General features: G+C 32.7%; 1 protein-coding gene across 2 annotated transcripts; it reads right to left on the bottom strand.

Annotated features, from left to right (window-relative positions):
- Positions 1-3,530: 3,530 nt before the first annotated feature.
- Positions 3,531-17,235, bottom strand: sl (small wing phospholipase C gamma 1). 2 transcript variants are annotated; one of them, XM_089709802.1, is made up of 12 exons: positions 16,656-17,235; positions 16,136-16,274; positions 15,897-16,059; positions 14,570-14,770; positions 13,909-14,024; positions 12,899-13,829; positions 12,556-12,737; positions 11,975-12,152; positions 11,694-11,759; positions 5,581-5,784; positions 4,484-5,309; positions 3,531-3,847 (listed from the first exon to the last, which is right to left on the bottom strand). In XM_089709802.1, exons 1-12 carry the CDS (start codon positions 17,011-17,013, stop codon positions 3,600-3,602), a joined length of 3,612 nt encoding a protein of 1,203 aa, XP_089565928.1. In that variant the 5' UTR covers positions 17,014-17,235; the 3' UTR covers positions 3,531-3,599. The 2 variants fall into 2 exon arrangements, with proteins under 2 accessions (XP_089565928.1, XP_089565994.1); XM_089709868.1 differs by having other exon boundaries at positions 5,581-5,772.
- Between the last annotated feature and the right edge of the window lie 341 nt (positions 17,236-17,576).

The raw sequence follows: 17,576 nt of genomic DNA, 5'->3' as shown, positions 1-17,576 counted from the left end.
AATATTTTATTATTATTAGTTATTTATCTTCTCTCTACCACATGTATGCCGACGATCTCCAGATATACACCAAGCTGAGAACTTATCCTCAGCAATCTTAAACACGAACACAGATTTGGAAAGAATTTTGAATTGGAGTCGTAGGTACGGTCTGAATATTAACCCCCTATTTAATCTCGCGGATTGACTGGACATTACATCCCCAAAGTTCATATAGATGGCTCCGTCATTGAATTTCAAAAATCTGTAGAAAACCTGGGGGTACACTGACACGACCTTGTCTTGGTCGTACCATGTAAAAGAGACAAGTCGCAAACTTTACGCAGCGGCAAGTTCCCTAAGACGTATACGGCATTTCTTACAGATTTCTACCAAAATTATGTTAGCTAAATCCCTATTTCTTCCGCTCCTTGATTATGCTGACGCCTGTACCACTGATCTTAGTGAAGAGCATTTAAATAGGTACACTTGAGCGTCTCCAAAATTTCTGCATTCGTTTTGTTAACGGTCTTCGTAAATATGACCACGTTTCCCAGTTTCGCAATAAACTCAAGTGGCTTCCTATTAGACTTCGCCGGAATGCAAATGCGTTGAAGTTGTTATTTTCCATCCTCTTTGATCCCAATTCTCCCTCCTATTTAAAAAAAAAAATTAATTTCCTAGATTCAGGTTTTTATACTCTTCGTTCCGCTGATAACCTTCTCCTTAGCTTTCCTCCTCACCAAACTAGTTTCCTTGGTAAATCCTTTGTAATAACCGCTATCAGACTTTGGAATTCTTTGCCTATAGCTGTAAGACGAGCTTCCTCGAAAAGTTCCTTTAAAACTCTTTTAAATAAACATTTCTCTGATTTAGCTTTTCCTTCAAAATAATAGTAGGTATGTATTATATCCTCTCTTATTTTTCATATAATATGTATTTTATTTACTCTCTTTTATCTTTATTTTCATTTTGGGCAGCCTGGAAGAGATCGCTGATAAGCGATAAGGTTGCCTTATGTGCTGTGAATGTTTCCTTTTCTTTTAATATTATGATATGATTGTAAAATTTGTAATGGTATATAAAACTGTTAAATAATAAATAATAGTTTCCCATAGTCCCCAATACCAGCACATTTAGCATCCCAATCATATCCCAATCCATAGCCCAATTATTAAATTTCCATACCCTGCAATAGTCCTACATCGGCCGCGGACTGCCCAGGACTGTATCTCTATAGTGCAGTCATGGGCAGGCTGCGGCTGGTGTCCCACAACACATTAAAATTCTCGAAAGGGCCTCTGCGTGTTGGATCCGTGTCCCCACGTAAGCCTTCCAAAGATCCGGGTACCGTCCTTCTGGTGGTACCCGAGTATTATGGAAATGAGAAACATAATAATAATAGCAGAGTAAGTATCGAGAAAAAGAATTTTATAGAGGAAATGATTCGTGATATCAATGAACATTTAACGATTATCGTATTGGAAGTCCAATAGAACCTTTATTTGAAATAAAGTTATTTCAAACAAAGGTTTAATATCCCTTAATGAATTAGTTTCTATATTTATGAAAATAGTCATATATTAAGTATCTTTGAATAGAAAAATGAAACGACACACAATAATTATTTCAAATATAATTTATTATGCTTTATAACAATCGACACATCAGATAATTTTACACAATATATTCAAATGTTAATAACCAAGTGATAAGGAAACTACTTAAAATATTCATAAAGAACTTTATCAACAATACTAATAAAAATTCAGAGAATAACTTTTATTTCACGACGATGTGTACTTTATATTTTGTCTGGATATAATAATAAAAATAAAAACTTAAAAATAGGTACAGCAAATCTATAGGCTTTCATGATAACTGAATCCACCATATTACCCCCAATAGTAGTTCATTGATTATTATCTTTTTAAACATTGTATATACAAATAATAAACATTTCACAAAAATCCATCAATACCGAAACATTATGCATTTATAACTCTCAAGATTTAAATCTAATGCGTTTTGTAAAATAAGATCTTTACCAAGTCTTGAACAATCAATCGAGATTACAAGTGATTACTTACATGAATATAATAAATTGACACTACTAAAAATTATGCATAAATTTAAACTTCATAATAATTCTTATCATTACTAGACACCTAATAATAGTATACTTACTGCATTTAACATTTAAAAATACTTTTATATTTTTATATTTGAATTTTGATTACATATATACGTTTTAGACACTATTAAAAGGATATAATTTTACATTTAACATTTATACATTCAATATTCATCCAATTCTTATTTAAAAAATCATTGGTAATATCAATAAAAACGAATGTATGAAAGTATTGGTGATAATCAGATAGTAAGTAGTATTAAAATAATTATAAATATTGTTTTTCTTTAATATAGGTATCTTAAAACAGTAGACAATTTTATTAATTGTACTTGTATGAATGAAAATATGACGGAAAGAGATGTAAAAAAAAAAATTAATTGATAGCAATTTCTAATGCTTTAGCCTCGATATGCAGTTAGGAACGCAGAAGAAAAATTTTAATCTACATTAATTAATATTGAAGAAAGAATTTATTTTATGCAGTATCGTTAAGTCTTCATAATCAAATTTGAAGTTTTTAACTAGTACGAAGCTATAGAAATCCTGCAAAAAGGCTAAACTTAATAAATCTACATAGTATACTTCAAGTATTAAAAATAAGAGGCATTGCATCGGAATTATGACCCAATATTTGTGTTCATAAAATTCATTTATTCTATACATCTTTGTAAGTTTTAAATGCAATGATTGTTAAATATAAATGCACACTCATGTATAGTTATATTTACTTATATATCAAAAATATTTTATTGAAAAAATTTATAGAAAAAATAAAATCGAATGGAAGAAAAATAGAAAATAGGAAGTATACAGTATATAAATTATATGAATATAAATAAAATTTTATACTCTATTCAGCTATAAATAGAATTCTTTAAAGAAATAATATAATATTTTAATTATATAATATTCTGTATGGATTGACAAATTATATTATGCTCATTATAATATTAGGCTATATATTTCAGTACAATAGTCACATATTGTGGCTTTTTATAGATTTATTACTAGTATTCAAATTACACGCTATCAAGAATACATATATTTTTATACCGATATAAATATATTTCATAAAATACATAGTCATTATACCCCACATATAAAATATCTCAATTCATCACACTGCATACATAATTACATAATCAATAAATCTACATAGATATATTTTCAAAATCATTTAGCTACCAAATTCAAATTTATAATAATATTTATCGACACAAAAATATTGCATGGACTAAAATAATAGTATAATAAACATAATCAGCTATGATAAATAAATATGATTGCATTATCATGTCATATCAATATGAATAGCACTTTCATATCAATATGAATAGCACTTTAAATTTCTCTATTGCTTAAAGAACTCATGAAACCGCAACAAGCTGTAACAACTGTATACCTAAAAGCCATTACATAAAAAATAATCGAGATAGCTTTGGATAAACTATTTTTGTCAAACGAGTTACGTACTAACAATACTCTAATGTGGGGAGAGTGATATATGAATGAGGAGTGAGGATAGCTCCAGTTCTTCTGAATATCCATTAGTAAGGACGACGCTGCGATATCCCGTACGGAGACATTTGAGCGGATAAACGGCCTGTCCTATAAAATTCGGGTCACCAAACACATCTTCGTCCTGAACGAGGAACCTTATTAGCGCTAAATCTGGATTCTGAACCTCGAACTCGCATATGTCATTCCATATTGGATTTATTCCATTGTCAGCTGAAAATTTTGCATAACAAAATAAATGATAATATTATTTCTTTAACCTACTCGAAGTACAATGCCAATGTCACTTTGTGTAATTCAAATGATTTCAACGTCGCTTTCGACTAGGAATGATAAATGTATTTTCAAAAGATCAAGATTAAATCAACTGATGTAATGTAAAGATTCGTGACTGCAAAATTTTTGCATCGTACAATGCTGCAAAAGATTGAAATCATGTTAAAAATGGTTTAAATTTAGACTATTATAGTCTTCCTATGTATAATTTGACGCTAATTTCCGTTGTCACATGTTAAGCTACGGCTAATCATCATGTAAATCTACTGAATAACTATTTAAATATTGTTATCATTTAAAATCATAATTAAAAGAAAAATGTGAAAATATTTCATACTAGAGGTCCACCCCGGCTTCGCCCGTGGTACATATTTCGCAATAAAAGGTAGCCTATGTCCTTTCTCGGGTATCAAAATATCTCCATACCAAATTTCATGCAAATTGGTTCAGCAGTTTAGGCGTGATTGAGTAACAGACAGACATACAGAGTTACTTTCGCATTTATAATATTAAAGTATGGATTTTTAGAAGTAAGACCTGTAACACTGTAGTAATTGTATGTAAATAACTCACCAACAGTCTTCGTGACGAGTTTCACACCGCTGTCGTATTCTGCTCCAATGATTTCTACTTCAACGAATGGACTCGCAGTGCCACGACCCATCTTGCACAAGTGTCTCGCTCCTATCACGCGCAATCTTACAGTTATAGACTTCAATTTATGCTCAATGGGCTTCTTATCGTATGGGTTATAGTGCTCGTCGAACATGAATTCTGGTTTCAAGATATAACCGCATCCACCGTTTTCCTTAAACTTCCCCATATTAATCTGCATCGGTTTGTCTGGAGTCTGATAGTTGAGCGCGACCATTTGCGAGCCGGCGTTCCAGAAAGATATCGGGTTGTAATTCGAGGAGTCGATCCTTTGTCCTTTGGGGTAGATGCGGCTCAATTGGATTGCGTGATATCTCATGAAAAAGGCCGTATCTTGTTGGCACATGAGCCGTTCGGCTTTCGTCTCTGGGAAAGACGACATCTCGTTGAAGATGAATCCTTTGGCGCGTATTCTTTCCAGGTTGAATGCGACAGAGCGGCAATATACGATGAGATCCGACATTTCTTTGGCGATACGCCACGTGCGTTCCATTTTCCTGTGTTGCAGAGATCTTGCGCTCGCACTGTAGGCCGCTTCTTTGATGGCCGAGAGCCACTCCAAGGCGTTCTCCCTGGTGGGAGCGGCCATGTCAAAGGGCGCACACATGGATGGGCTCTGGATGCGCACGATCCAGCGGGCCGAGCCACTCTCCTCGCCCACCACTAGCTCCACTACCGCCCCCAAAACATCAACTACACCTTTCTGCAATGAGCCCAACGCTGCTGATTCGTTCTCTAGACAAGCCTACACAAAAATAACAAAGTTAGGGGTGCAAAAATGGTGATTATATATACAAAATTCCGTCTACTTATAAAATGCGAAATAAAATAAAATGTCTGTTGAAATAAAACCAAAAAAGCAAATCAAAATTTAACAAAAAAGAAGGAAAAACACTACAAATGAAAATAACTTACTTATTCTTTCGAATTGGGAGCTATTGGGATTTAGATAACTTTTAAGAGAACATAAAATTTCACAAGGAATTGAGAATGTCCTTAGGGTTGGTAGAACTCACAACGTTGGGCATGTTGGGCACCTCGATCTCTTGCACGTAGTTGGCTGGGAACCAGTGGTGTCTCTTGCCTCCGTAGTCCCCGCGCCACCAGCCCTCGTCCGGCTTGTCCACGTTCGTGATTATCGCGTGCTTGCAGAACGACAGCTCGTCGTCCTGCCTAGCTCTGTAGTCGTACAGAGCCTTCACCGTTACCTGTATTGTACCCTGATTATAATATATCTCATTGGCATCGAAATAATACTGTATATTGATTGATATTTTATTACGGATACGTCTGGTATTCAAACAAGTTATCAAAGCTGCAACGTACCCATTCAAATTCTTATTTATGCGTACAGTACGCATAATTTAGATTATAAGATATGGGGGTCTAAACGTTCTAAAGTCTGTGAATAAATAAGAGTCACAAATCCATTCATATTTTTTATTACATAAACAACCATTCTACAAAAAGGAAATTTCTCGTGCAATATAAGAATTTTTTATTTATTTATTATTTGCTTTTGAAAATGCGTTTTCTCAGTTCTGTTAAGTAATATCAGCATTTTGAATATTAAATTCATTCTTAGTTTAACAATTTAGAAAATAAATAAATTTAATTATTCAAAACTGCATTAACCCGTGACGCGTCCTACGTACAGCGGTTGCTCGTAACTCAAAATGGTACTGTAGCGTCCTGCATACAAAAGCTGTTCCTAACGCGGCCAATGACTTTGAAGGTCATCTGTCGTTCTTACAAGTGAATGTTTCCAGTATAAAAAATATTTCTCTATGCCTTAAACATTTATAATTCGAATCGACACGACTCCGAGATAGGCAATAGAGACTAAAACCACAAAATAAAAAAAAAAGTGAATCATTGATTGAGTTGCGTCATCAGCCATAGTTTGTGACATTTGTCTTGTTCAACGAATATTTGGATTGTGAATTATGCCGAGAGGAATAATTAGATGAGTGATAATTGAGACGTATATTACTGGAAATTTTACGTAGAATACGTTTATGATATTGGTTTTAGGGATATTTGAAGAATACTCAGTGAAAAAGTGTCTCAACTTTTCAGTGCGGAAGACGCAAAATGGCGCTTTTTTTCTTGTTTGTGAATAATGGAGATTTGTTATTATTCATAGTGAAATACGTTGTGTTAAATGTGTGAAAATATAAGTGAATGTATTTGGCAATCGTGTAGTGATATGAAAACGTGAATATGATCATTTGATGACTCAGCATTATCATGTAAGTGTTAGTATGTAAGCAATTAAAATTAAAACAAAAGAAAATCAATTTTTTATAATTTTATAGAAAAAATATATCGTCATGATTACATTTTTATGCTATAACTAGTTTCTTCCTCTTTCCAAAAATATATCATACATGGCATATAATTATAGAACAATAGGGTAAATAAAATTTTCAAACTCGGTAGTCATAAAAAAGCTAGATTTCGTGAACTCCCTTGACACTATCGGGATCGGTGCTGGCTGTGCGCCGGACGCGTAACGGGTTAATGGCATGGGTAGCAAAGATAATAGCTAACTACGTCACATGACTTCTATAGCACCAAAAATTCTATGAGCCTTACAAATAAACGTGGTATAAAATTTAATACAGAGTATAGCTTCAAAATAGCAAAAAACATGAAAAAAACTTATACTGAGGATAACTCTTAAACTATCTACTTAAACGGCCACCATAATTAGTTTAAGCTAGGTTTAGCGTCAATATTTTAGTTTCTTTAATTATAACTTTTAATACAATGCGAAAACGTTAACACCCGTACAAATAAAAACTTGCTTATTCAAACCTTATGCAATGAATAGATATGATTAGAATAAATAAAGAATAAGGATATCATAATTTCTTACAAATAAATTTGGAATAACGTCGATGTAAATATGCTCACGCTATGCAGTTGAAATTGTCTATGGTTGCTGTCATTTTGACGCTCGTTTGACTTCGTCCAATTTGAAGTTTCATCATACGATGTTCTGAATATTTATTGGAAATAATTTATACACTATCGGAATATATTTATATATATATATATATATAAATATTCAGAACATCGTATGATGAAACTTCAAATTGGACGAAGTCAAACGAGCGTCAAAATGACAGCAACCATAGACAATTTCAACTGCATAGCGTGAGCATATTTACATCGACGTTATTCCAAATTTATTTGTAAGAAATTATGATATCCTTATTCTTTATTTATTCTAATCATATATATATATATATATATATATATATATCATTAAATATGAAGCAAATGAAAGAGAACGCTATCCAATATCTGGAGAACAGAAGATAAGAGTTAGAGAGTTGAGATAGAGAGTTGCCAAATAACTGGTACTCAAAACATACAACTCCAGGCTTAGAAGATTTATATTTTCAACGAAAGTTTATATTATTGTGATAAGTTTAGAAATAAGTTTTATGTATGTATGGTTTGGCGCATGCCGTAACTAAATAAATCATTATAAATATCAAAAGGGTTTTTCATAATTTCGTATGTTTTGACATTTCATACAAAATTTTCCATTTCAATACTTAATGAAATTATTAACCCTTAAATTGATTTCGTCCGTTTTAAAGGACATAGTATTTATACACATGCTGGCTCTGTTAAAGTAGACCTAGGCATTGCCAATTGGTATATTAGGAAGGTACTAGCTATGTCCTTCGCGTACATGCAGGTTTCGTTAGCGAAGCGAAGTACAGTCGCGAATGGTGACCATTTGAAATTTGCAAAAAACGGATCTTTTGATTGTCCTGATAAAATTGGTTATAACTGTAAGTATTTTGGCTATTTTGCTTATAATGTTATATTATTAGTCAGAATACGATTGTAAGTCTATTATTTTGACATAATTTTTACATATTTTACAATATTTGTATTAAAAATCTTACTTTGTTTATGATGTCCCATAAAACGGACGTTGACAACTTGGAGTATACACTAGGGTATTCTTCACATGTCCTATGTAACGGACGTTGCCAATCAGGCCCTCCATTTTCAACGTCATCATTTTGATATATTTTTCTTTATTTTTATTATATTTAACAGGAGCATGACTTGGCACTCAATAAAAAATTCCCTCACTACCTCTGACGGAAGCTGAAGAGTCTGGCGTTGAGTTGAGATGACGATTTCGAAGGAAATGTAGACCTACAGGAGTGATTTCACTATGATAACAGTGTCAATCATTTACTCCCAGCACCATACCTCCGGAATTATACGACATATTGATTTGAGTCACAATGAAGATCCAAAAAGTCAGAATTTTGACCATCAACAAAATATTATTGCTGCAGAATTACAGCCCTTACATGCGGTGCGAGATGAATCTTCCCTACTTCTCAGTAGTTCTTCAGCCACAGTACCATGTTACTTACCAGAAATACCACCTAATATTTGAAAATTTAAATAATAATACCTTACAAATTAAAAAACTGGCAGCAAATGGATATTATATATGCCAAAGAATCCAAAAAAAAGCGATTTAAATTTCCTGTTTGTTTTGGTACTTCAGGCATGGTATACGACTTCTTTGCATACGATAAAGCAAACACATTACAATCTGTACAATTTAGTGAATGGGAAGAGGACTTTCTTGGTGTACATAAGAATAAGTTCTCAGGCTATGTAATACTATTTCTATCCCAATTCTTAGCCAATTCTTATGCTGTGACTTTTGATAGTGTCGTTTTTTAAAATCCATTATTTTTAACGATATCGTTAAAGTTTTAACCAATATTTTAAGACAGATGTTTGAAAAGCTTATACTTGATCGTCCATAATTATAATTTGATAATAATTTTGAATTACAGAGTTGAAAATGTGCATTTTATATATGTACCACGGTTGCAGGAATAATGTGCAATGTCCGTTATATGTGACGGTTCGAACATGTACATATAATTGGCAATGTCCCTTTTATGTGACATAGTGAAAACAATAGAAAAAATTTAAATTTTTAAATTTTTTTTTCATTTTCCTCTTTTCTATCCTAATTCCAACACATCCTCCAAATTTGGACATTATACACCCAAGTTATCTAGGGGTGACAATTTAAGGGTTAATTTGCTCAACTTTTTCTACTTCTCGTATTACTCTCATTGCTATTATCTCAAATTTAGATTGAAAATTGATTCTAAAACTTGTAAAACACAGCACAATGTACTAAAAGATAGGTTATAACTCGGTTATGTGATTATGTCAGACTTATACTAATAGGGTGGTAGCCGGAATAAGGACGAAATAGCATTAGTATGAATACTTATTACGACGTTATACTAGGTTTCATTTATTACGTGTTTATTTGTATAATTTTTCCTTATTCTTAGTTTATTCTTTTCATAAAATGTTATAACTCGTTTATTTGTACAGCTGTAAATATATAACAATGTAATTATACTCGGTTATATATAGGAAATATATTATTAGCTTATGCCAAATAAACACAGACCATAATTAATTCAAGCTTATCAATATAAAAGACCGTACATCTGAAAGCCTAAAGTACTAAGCTAAATAGCTGAAATTTCCAAACTACGACTTGTAAACTTCTCACCAGACACAAAAAATGCGACGCAATGCCGTCACACCCTTTGTGTTTTGTCACTAAAGGAATAATTGATAGAAGAGTTAATTAAAATAAAGTTAGTATATGTATCGGTCAATTAGGGAAAGCTGGCATGTTCACAGTACTCACACTTATGCAATTTCACTTACAGTATGTTCAAAAATAAATGCGACTCTAGTTTCATTTTAGACTTGAATTGTAAAATGGGTGCGTTGTAGATAAATATATGCAAATATAATTACATACTTATGAAAGCTCTCATAATTTACCTGTAAAATTATAATTTAAAAGTAAATCAATTGATGAAGTTAATTATTTATTCTAATAATAATCAATTGGATAAAAGTATTAGTAATCATTCAATTATCAAATAATAATTAAATTTCAGGTCATAAAAACAATACAAATAACACGTGCGCTTACTCCCAACACACGGATGGTTGTTTTGATAATGATTTAAATAACGGGCGTTTTTTTAATAATGTGATAACTCTGATTAATTAGTAATTTGATTTTTGAAAAAAAAAATGCCGATTTTAGTCAAAATTTATATTTTTCTAACAAGATCCTTATCATCCAAATTTCCACCTTAGTGAGAAAAATTGACATATTTTCTAATGAAAATGAACAAAAAAATTAAATGATTTTATTAAATACTGTAAAATAGTCTATAATTCTTCCATTTACTGTATCACAAAATTCTTCATAGATATTTAGATATTCGTACTACACCAATTACATCACCCTGTATTTATAAACAATTGCAAAATATGACACATACATAGGCCGGGAGATACTGACACAAAATTTCGGGTCATTTGTAACAGAATGGCGGTTCTACAGAGGTCTTATTACGCAATGACTAAAAGAAAAATGATGGTCAGAACTCAGAACGCTGGTACCGGTGGACTAGTCGCGTGGGCGTTAGTCGAACTCGTCGGATAAATAGCGAAAGTCAAACGATTTGTAACACAAAAATTTTAGAATTCACCGATAGCCCATAAAAAAGATGTAGGCGGTAGTGTCATGCCATACTTTTCCGGTGTAACTTACAGCCCCCCATACCGACGCGATGCGTTGATTAAAAAAAAAAAACAATTCAAACATTTGTACCAGGCTATCTTTTGCACAGGTAATCATCATCGTGCAGACATTTACAAAAATCGCCATGCCATACTTTTCGGACGATTCCAAATGGCCACCATACCGCCGAAAATCTGCAAATTTTTGAATTTTTTTTTCTCGCCAAACGATTTGTACCACCCTACATTTTTTTTCAACAACTCCTGAATGATTATAAATAGTTCTTTTTGTCATTGTCATTGTCTAAGACCCCTCTAGACAGCCATCCTGTTACAAATGACCCGAAATTTTGTGTCAGTATCTCCCGGCCTAACATGTGCAATGTGTAAATGTGTTGACGTTCCAGCTCTTCTTAATATACCTATACATGAAAAAACAAGTGTTTTAAAGTAGTAGAAACAATTGAAAAATGATCAAGTTTGTAATAAAAAATATTTATACCTTTGATGTGAACGATGTCGGATCCATGTAGCCTGGAGTACCGTAAACGGAGCTATCATCAGGTTCCTGAGTAAAATTTAATAAGTGTAAAAAATCTGAATAATAAAGTACCTAGTAAAAAAAATATAAAGGATAGTGTGAAATTAACAAAAAATACATACAAACAACATGGACGTTTTGAGCTTCAACATACCTAATACATATTACTACGTAATATATGAGAAGACAAGAAATTAAAAGGTATCGCCGCGATACATATTTATGTGAAAATTTTAACTTACCATTATTAATCTCCTTACAACCTCTTCACTGATTGGGTACGACAATCTAATTTTCTTGTACAGAGGATGTTTCTCATAAAACGATATGAGTTCAACAAGGCTCTCATACTTTACCGTCCCTATAGTATACAATCTACCTTCCTGTTTTATCCTACAATGTTTAATTTCCCTTTCAGACCTGGAATAAATAAATTTTCTTAGCGTTTCGGAATGGTAAACAGACAAAATTCAAGAAATTATAGTTCTTCTTTAGTGACAAGTTCTTATAGTTTTATATCCTTACCTTCTGAAACATTAGGTTTTACCTGATTAGTAAACAGTGTGACTCTCAATTTGAAAGACTTTTAATAGCAATTCTCTTATAAAAAGTAAGATGGTCATGGATGACGGACATTGAATACGATGGATATTGCCAAATTTATTACTTTACCAAATTTATTCATATTTATGTTAATTTTCTAAAGCTTAAGAAAATTCCAAAAAGTGCACAGATTTTTTTGTTCACCAAATGTCATAACAATTCAGTTAGTATACTGAACTAGCTTGACACACTATGTAATTATATTTAATATGATACAAACCTGAAACTAATAGCATAAGAGCCTTGTTCCTTCTCGCTCGGTCGCACCAAAAAGGCCCCGTCCATATTGGCCTTCCTCAGCAGTTCCTCCGCTTGAGCGCGAGTACAGTATGGGTGATACCACTCTTTGCCCTCGTGTTTATTCGGCTGTGGTACAGGCTCTTTTAAGGTTATTAAAAACTCCTTAAAAATAAAAAGATATTTAAAAATATGTTTGATGTACTAGAATGTTATGATAATTAATTAAATATAGATGTTAAGAAAATAATTCAAGAGCCCAACGAAAAAAATTAAGCGTGCGAAAGTGAAAAGAAAAAAAAAGTTAGAAAGGAAGCATAAATTACCTGGCTGCGCAACGGATGTTGTCTATAATGCATGATCAAGCTATACAAGCTATCGAAACAGACTGTATCGATCAAATAGTATTTCATCACGCCCCTCTCGTGCTTTAATTTAATACGGCAATGGTTGACTTTCCCTTGACGCCAAAATGATAGACAATAGTCCCCTACGAAGGTCACGCTTTCCCTGACAAGGAATGTTCCATCACCCAAGTGGGAGTGAGCTCTAAGGAGATCCTCTGCTTCTTGTCTATTGCCGGCCAACTTCCCGTGGAACCAGCACTCTCCAAAATGCAATTCATCAGGAGGTATGCTCGCCGTGTCCCCCTCTTGTTCACCGTCACTATCTATATCTGTTTCCGTTTGCGTGCTATAGTGTTCTGTATAATATAGCTTATTCTCAGTCAATACAAATGCGTGCGGATTCCACTCTTTATCGACGGGATCCTCCAATAATAGAATTCCATTTTTAATTGTATTCCTGAGATCAAGATCCTTTCCTTCCTCTTGGCGAAATGCGAACGAATTCTCCTCTGCGCCTTCTGGAAGTTTCTTATGCTTCAATATGATCTTTTTACGCAAATCATGAGGCGACGGCAGGCAAGTCTCATTCTTTTCAAACGGCTGAACGATCAGCATATCTCCGAAAACATCTTGAAACGCATTGGCCATTCTTCTTTGTTGCGGTAAAGAACAGTTATCTTCTATTGACAGAGTTAGCGGATAGTCGGAAGTAACGAACGCGTGTTCTTTTATAGTGCGCAACACATCCATAAATCGAATTTTAGTTGTTAAAGTATGGCCGTGATAAATGAATGGTGTTCCATCTGGCCCGTCCCAGCAATCCAGCTCAATGCAACGACAACCCGACCTCAGGCAACGAACATAAGCTTCAATAGATGATTCACTTGAAAACTGATCACCTGTGAGATAACTGAGGAATATTCCATTGTTAAAATTATTATTATTGAGAATATATATTAATTATAAATGTAAAAACAGAACAAACTTACGTATTGTGTGAGGAAGAAATCCAATAGTGAGCTAAAGGTCTTGTCATGTCCTGAGTCACATAATCATGTCTACTATCCCATATCGTATTTTGTTTGGAAAACAGCATTTCAACAAACTGTAATAAAACAAAACTTGCTAAACCAGTAGACAAGATGGTAAATGGACCTAAAACTGTACCCTCCCCAAAATATCAACAAATAATGTCTTAATATTATTTTCAAATAAAAATCTATTAATATTTTACTTTACTCCCTTTACTTGACAAAAATAGTTTTACTTTATATTAGACTAGCTTTCCGCCTGCGGCTTCGCCCGCGTTTTCAAAAAAAAACCCGCATAGTTCCCGTTCCCGTGGGATTTCCGGGATAAAACCTAGCCTATGTCACTCAGAAATGATGTAGCTTTCCAACAGTGAAAGAATTTTTCAAATCTGCCAAGTAGTTTCGGAGCCTATTCAATTCATACAAACCAACAAACAAACAAAAAATCAAACCTTTCCTCTTTATAATATTTGTATAGAAAAAATATTTCAAAGCACTTTTAAAGTGAAGCAATGAATTAAAATATTTTTAAATGACTTGCATTTGTGACGACCTAACCACTGCAGGGAAGTATGAACTATGCATAAAAGCGACTAAAACCATTTGACTCTACACTTACTTCATTAAGAGTGAAATAGGGTTCATATATATCTCTTTGAGGATCACGAAGATAGTCTCTTATAAACTGTGAAGCTGATGCTTCGTCTTCACCCAACCTATCGTGTTGCTCCTTAATCAGAAATCTTTGGAATTCGTGGAGTGTTATTGTAGTGCCATTAGCACAATATAATGAATGCTTGTCAAAAATATCATGCACATTCTGCAAAAGATATCGGTATTATTTGATTGTACTATGCACATATACAAATATTTCATATCATTTTAGTATGTTAAGCAAGTTTTTCAGAAGCATCATATTAAAAAAAAATAATATAATACAGTTGAACCTCGATAACTTAAACCTCGGTAACATAAAAACCTCTGTAACTTCAAAAAATAATATGTTCCCTTCCCATCAGAGCCCAAAACCTCTTTAACTTAAAATACGCAACCTCTATAACTTAAATAAATAATCTCTGTATTGGCCCTCAGTAACTTAAAGAAATGTTTCCACAACCTCTATAACATAAAATTGTTTGTCAATGAGTCATTTTGAGTGTCAAAACAAAAGGTTTCGGTATTTATTGCTTGCACGTGTTTACTATGTATTGTTAACGTGAAGAATAATTTACCTATTTTTTGCTTTATCGAAATTCTTCAAAGCTTTGCGGCGGTTAGCTTTATGACAACAACTTACTTGCATCATAAGTTTTTGATTGTTGTCCTGGAAACATCAATTTACTTACTGTGTGATAAAACTGGCTTAAAATGAGTCCAAAAAGAAAACTAACAACCCTCACCTACGCTGATAAATTAAAAGCTATAGAAGCAGTGAAAAATGGATAGACCCTTGATAACTTAAAACCTCTATAACTTAAAATATTTTGTGTTTCCCTTGGACTTTAACTTATCGAGGTTCTACTGTAATAACAAATTTATAAAATGACATGTTTTCTCAGTTCACACTGAACAGGTAAAACATTTGCGCATGTTTGCAGGTCAAGGATTGTTGCATGGATATTTGGAATATTACAATAAATATGAATTCTTAAAAAAAATACACAATGTTAACATTTTATTTGGTTTTTTTCACAGACTTACAAAATAAAACCTTAACTCATAGTGGATCTTCAAACAATTTTAATACTTTATATTTGAAAAATATTATAATATAGAAAGCTAATTTCAATTAAATCCATCCCTGCAATACAGTCTATGATATTCTTATGTAAATGTAACAGCTATACAAAATATAGTGATATAAAAAATTGCTTCGAAGCCATCCTGCTAAATCAAAATATATAAAAACTAAAAAGGAAAAAACAGAACATAATATGGAAACTTACATTCTCGTCAAATATTAATTTGTGGTAGAGAATAGAAAAATCATCAAAACCAATCTCCCCTTTCTTGCTGGTGTCTACTTCTTGGAATATATCCCTAAGTTTACTTGTTGATATTTTACAATTAATTTTTGGTAAAAATGCCTTTACTTCTTTCAACGTAATCCTGTTTAAAAATAATGTATTAAACAATGATGTGTAATACAAGCAACACATACAGTTAAATTCAAAATTTCACTTACTTTTCCTGAGTGTTCTCTATTGCATAAAATTCTTTCCTCAACCACCTCTCAATTTGTAATGGATAAGATGCATTCACAGCCTCTTCTATTAGAAACCTTATGCCTTTGACCCAAGCCTCAACTTCTTTGTCGGTCTGGGCTAAAATGTAAATGGATTCAAACAAATTCTTATTTAAATTTCAAAACAGTATTTACATCAAGAGCAACTCAAACAGTTGCATTCATAGCCTTGACCATGCAAAATATGAAACGGTTCACACCAACACAGTCATAAAAATTCAAGATATTTACATAACATGCCAAGTATACCTACACACTGAGTTTTAATTGTTCCGATAGCTAATTTTGAAATGCTAAATATCTATGCACTGTTTGGTTTTCTTTTTATGATTTGATGATAGATCTTATTAAATTTTTAGTTTTAACATAGTGCTATTATAATAAATAGAGCTATTTATGATAATGATTTATGTGCATATATCTGTTTCAAGAATTATTAAGTTAAATATAATTTAATTACCTGCAAATGATGCCGACCGCAATTTAAACTCGGTTCCATAAAAAATGGCAAAGCATTTGGAATTTTCTAGTCTTTTGCTTTCCTCAGGCCATCTATCAAAATCCTTAGATAATTTCCCCAGTCTCACTTCTTTGATGTTTCGAATATCCAAAGCTCCTTCGTAAGCATGTCTTTGAGTAGATCCATTTCTACACCAAATTACTTGATGAGTTTCGCGACGCACTAATAAAGTGCGGCGCTCGGGACGTTTCCGAGGAAAAAATTTTACGACTGATGATCCACGTTCTATGTAAGAAATTAGTTGATCTGCTTCATGGATAAGTCTATCATTGCCCCCGTTGTAACAGACTGAATTCATTGCACTTCCTTTAATATCGACCAGCTACAACTTCATGAGACCACGGCTCAACTGTGACTACATGGGTTACTTTTATAAATATGGTTATATACGAACGACTTTACTTTACCGAATAAACATAAAGTATATTCGTACCCGTGTTTGATACATAATACATATTACATACACACAATTCAATTCTGTACACTATTTTGTTTGTTTGACATTTCCAAACCAAATGAGCGAGACCATAGACAAAAGTAGAGACATTTCGCCATACAGTTGGTATTCCTGTTGAATATTGATTATTATATATAGACTATACATAATATTTTGTCATGAATTTTTTAAATAAAATTTTATTTCAAAAAGTAAAATCTAAAGTTCCATTAGTATTAAAAATATAAATAGCATCGTGTTATTCCTATTAAGTATACCTGAGAATACATGTACAATTAAATCTAGTCCCACTTTATTATAGTGTGAAATTTATTCATTTATGCAATACCATGCACACTAATATACAAATACATACTTGAAAAAAGAAAGAGTACATCTTATTTAGCGGTCTTATCACTTAGAAG

This window comes from Colias philodice, chromosome 1, assembly GCF_061535455.1.
Source record: "Colias philodice isolate Cphi_HAF_F1 chromosome 1, ilColPhil1 Martin Lab GWU primary, whole genome shotgun sequence".
NCBI classification, from domain to species: Eukaryota; Metazoa; Arthropoda; class Insecta; order Lepidoptera; family Pieridae; genus Colias; species Colias philodice.
Note: the sequence above shows the minus strand (reverse complement) of the source record. Positions and strands in the feature narration are given on the sequence as shown.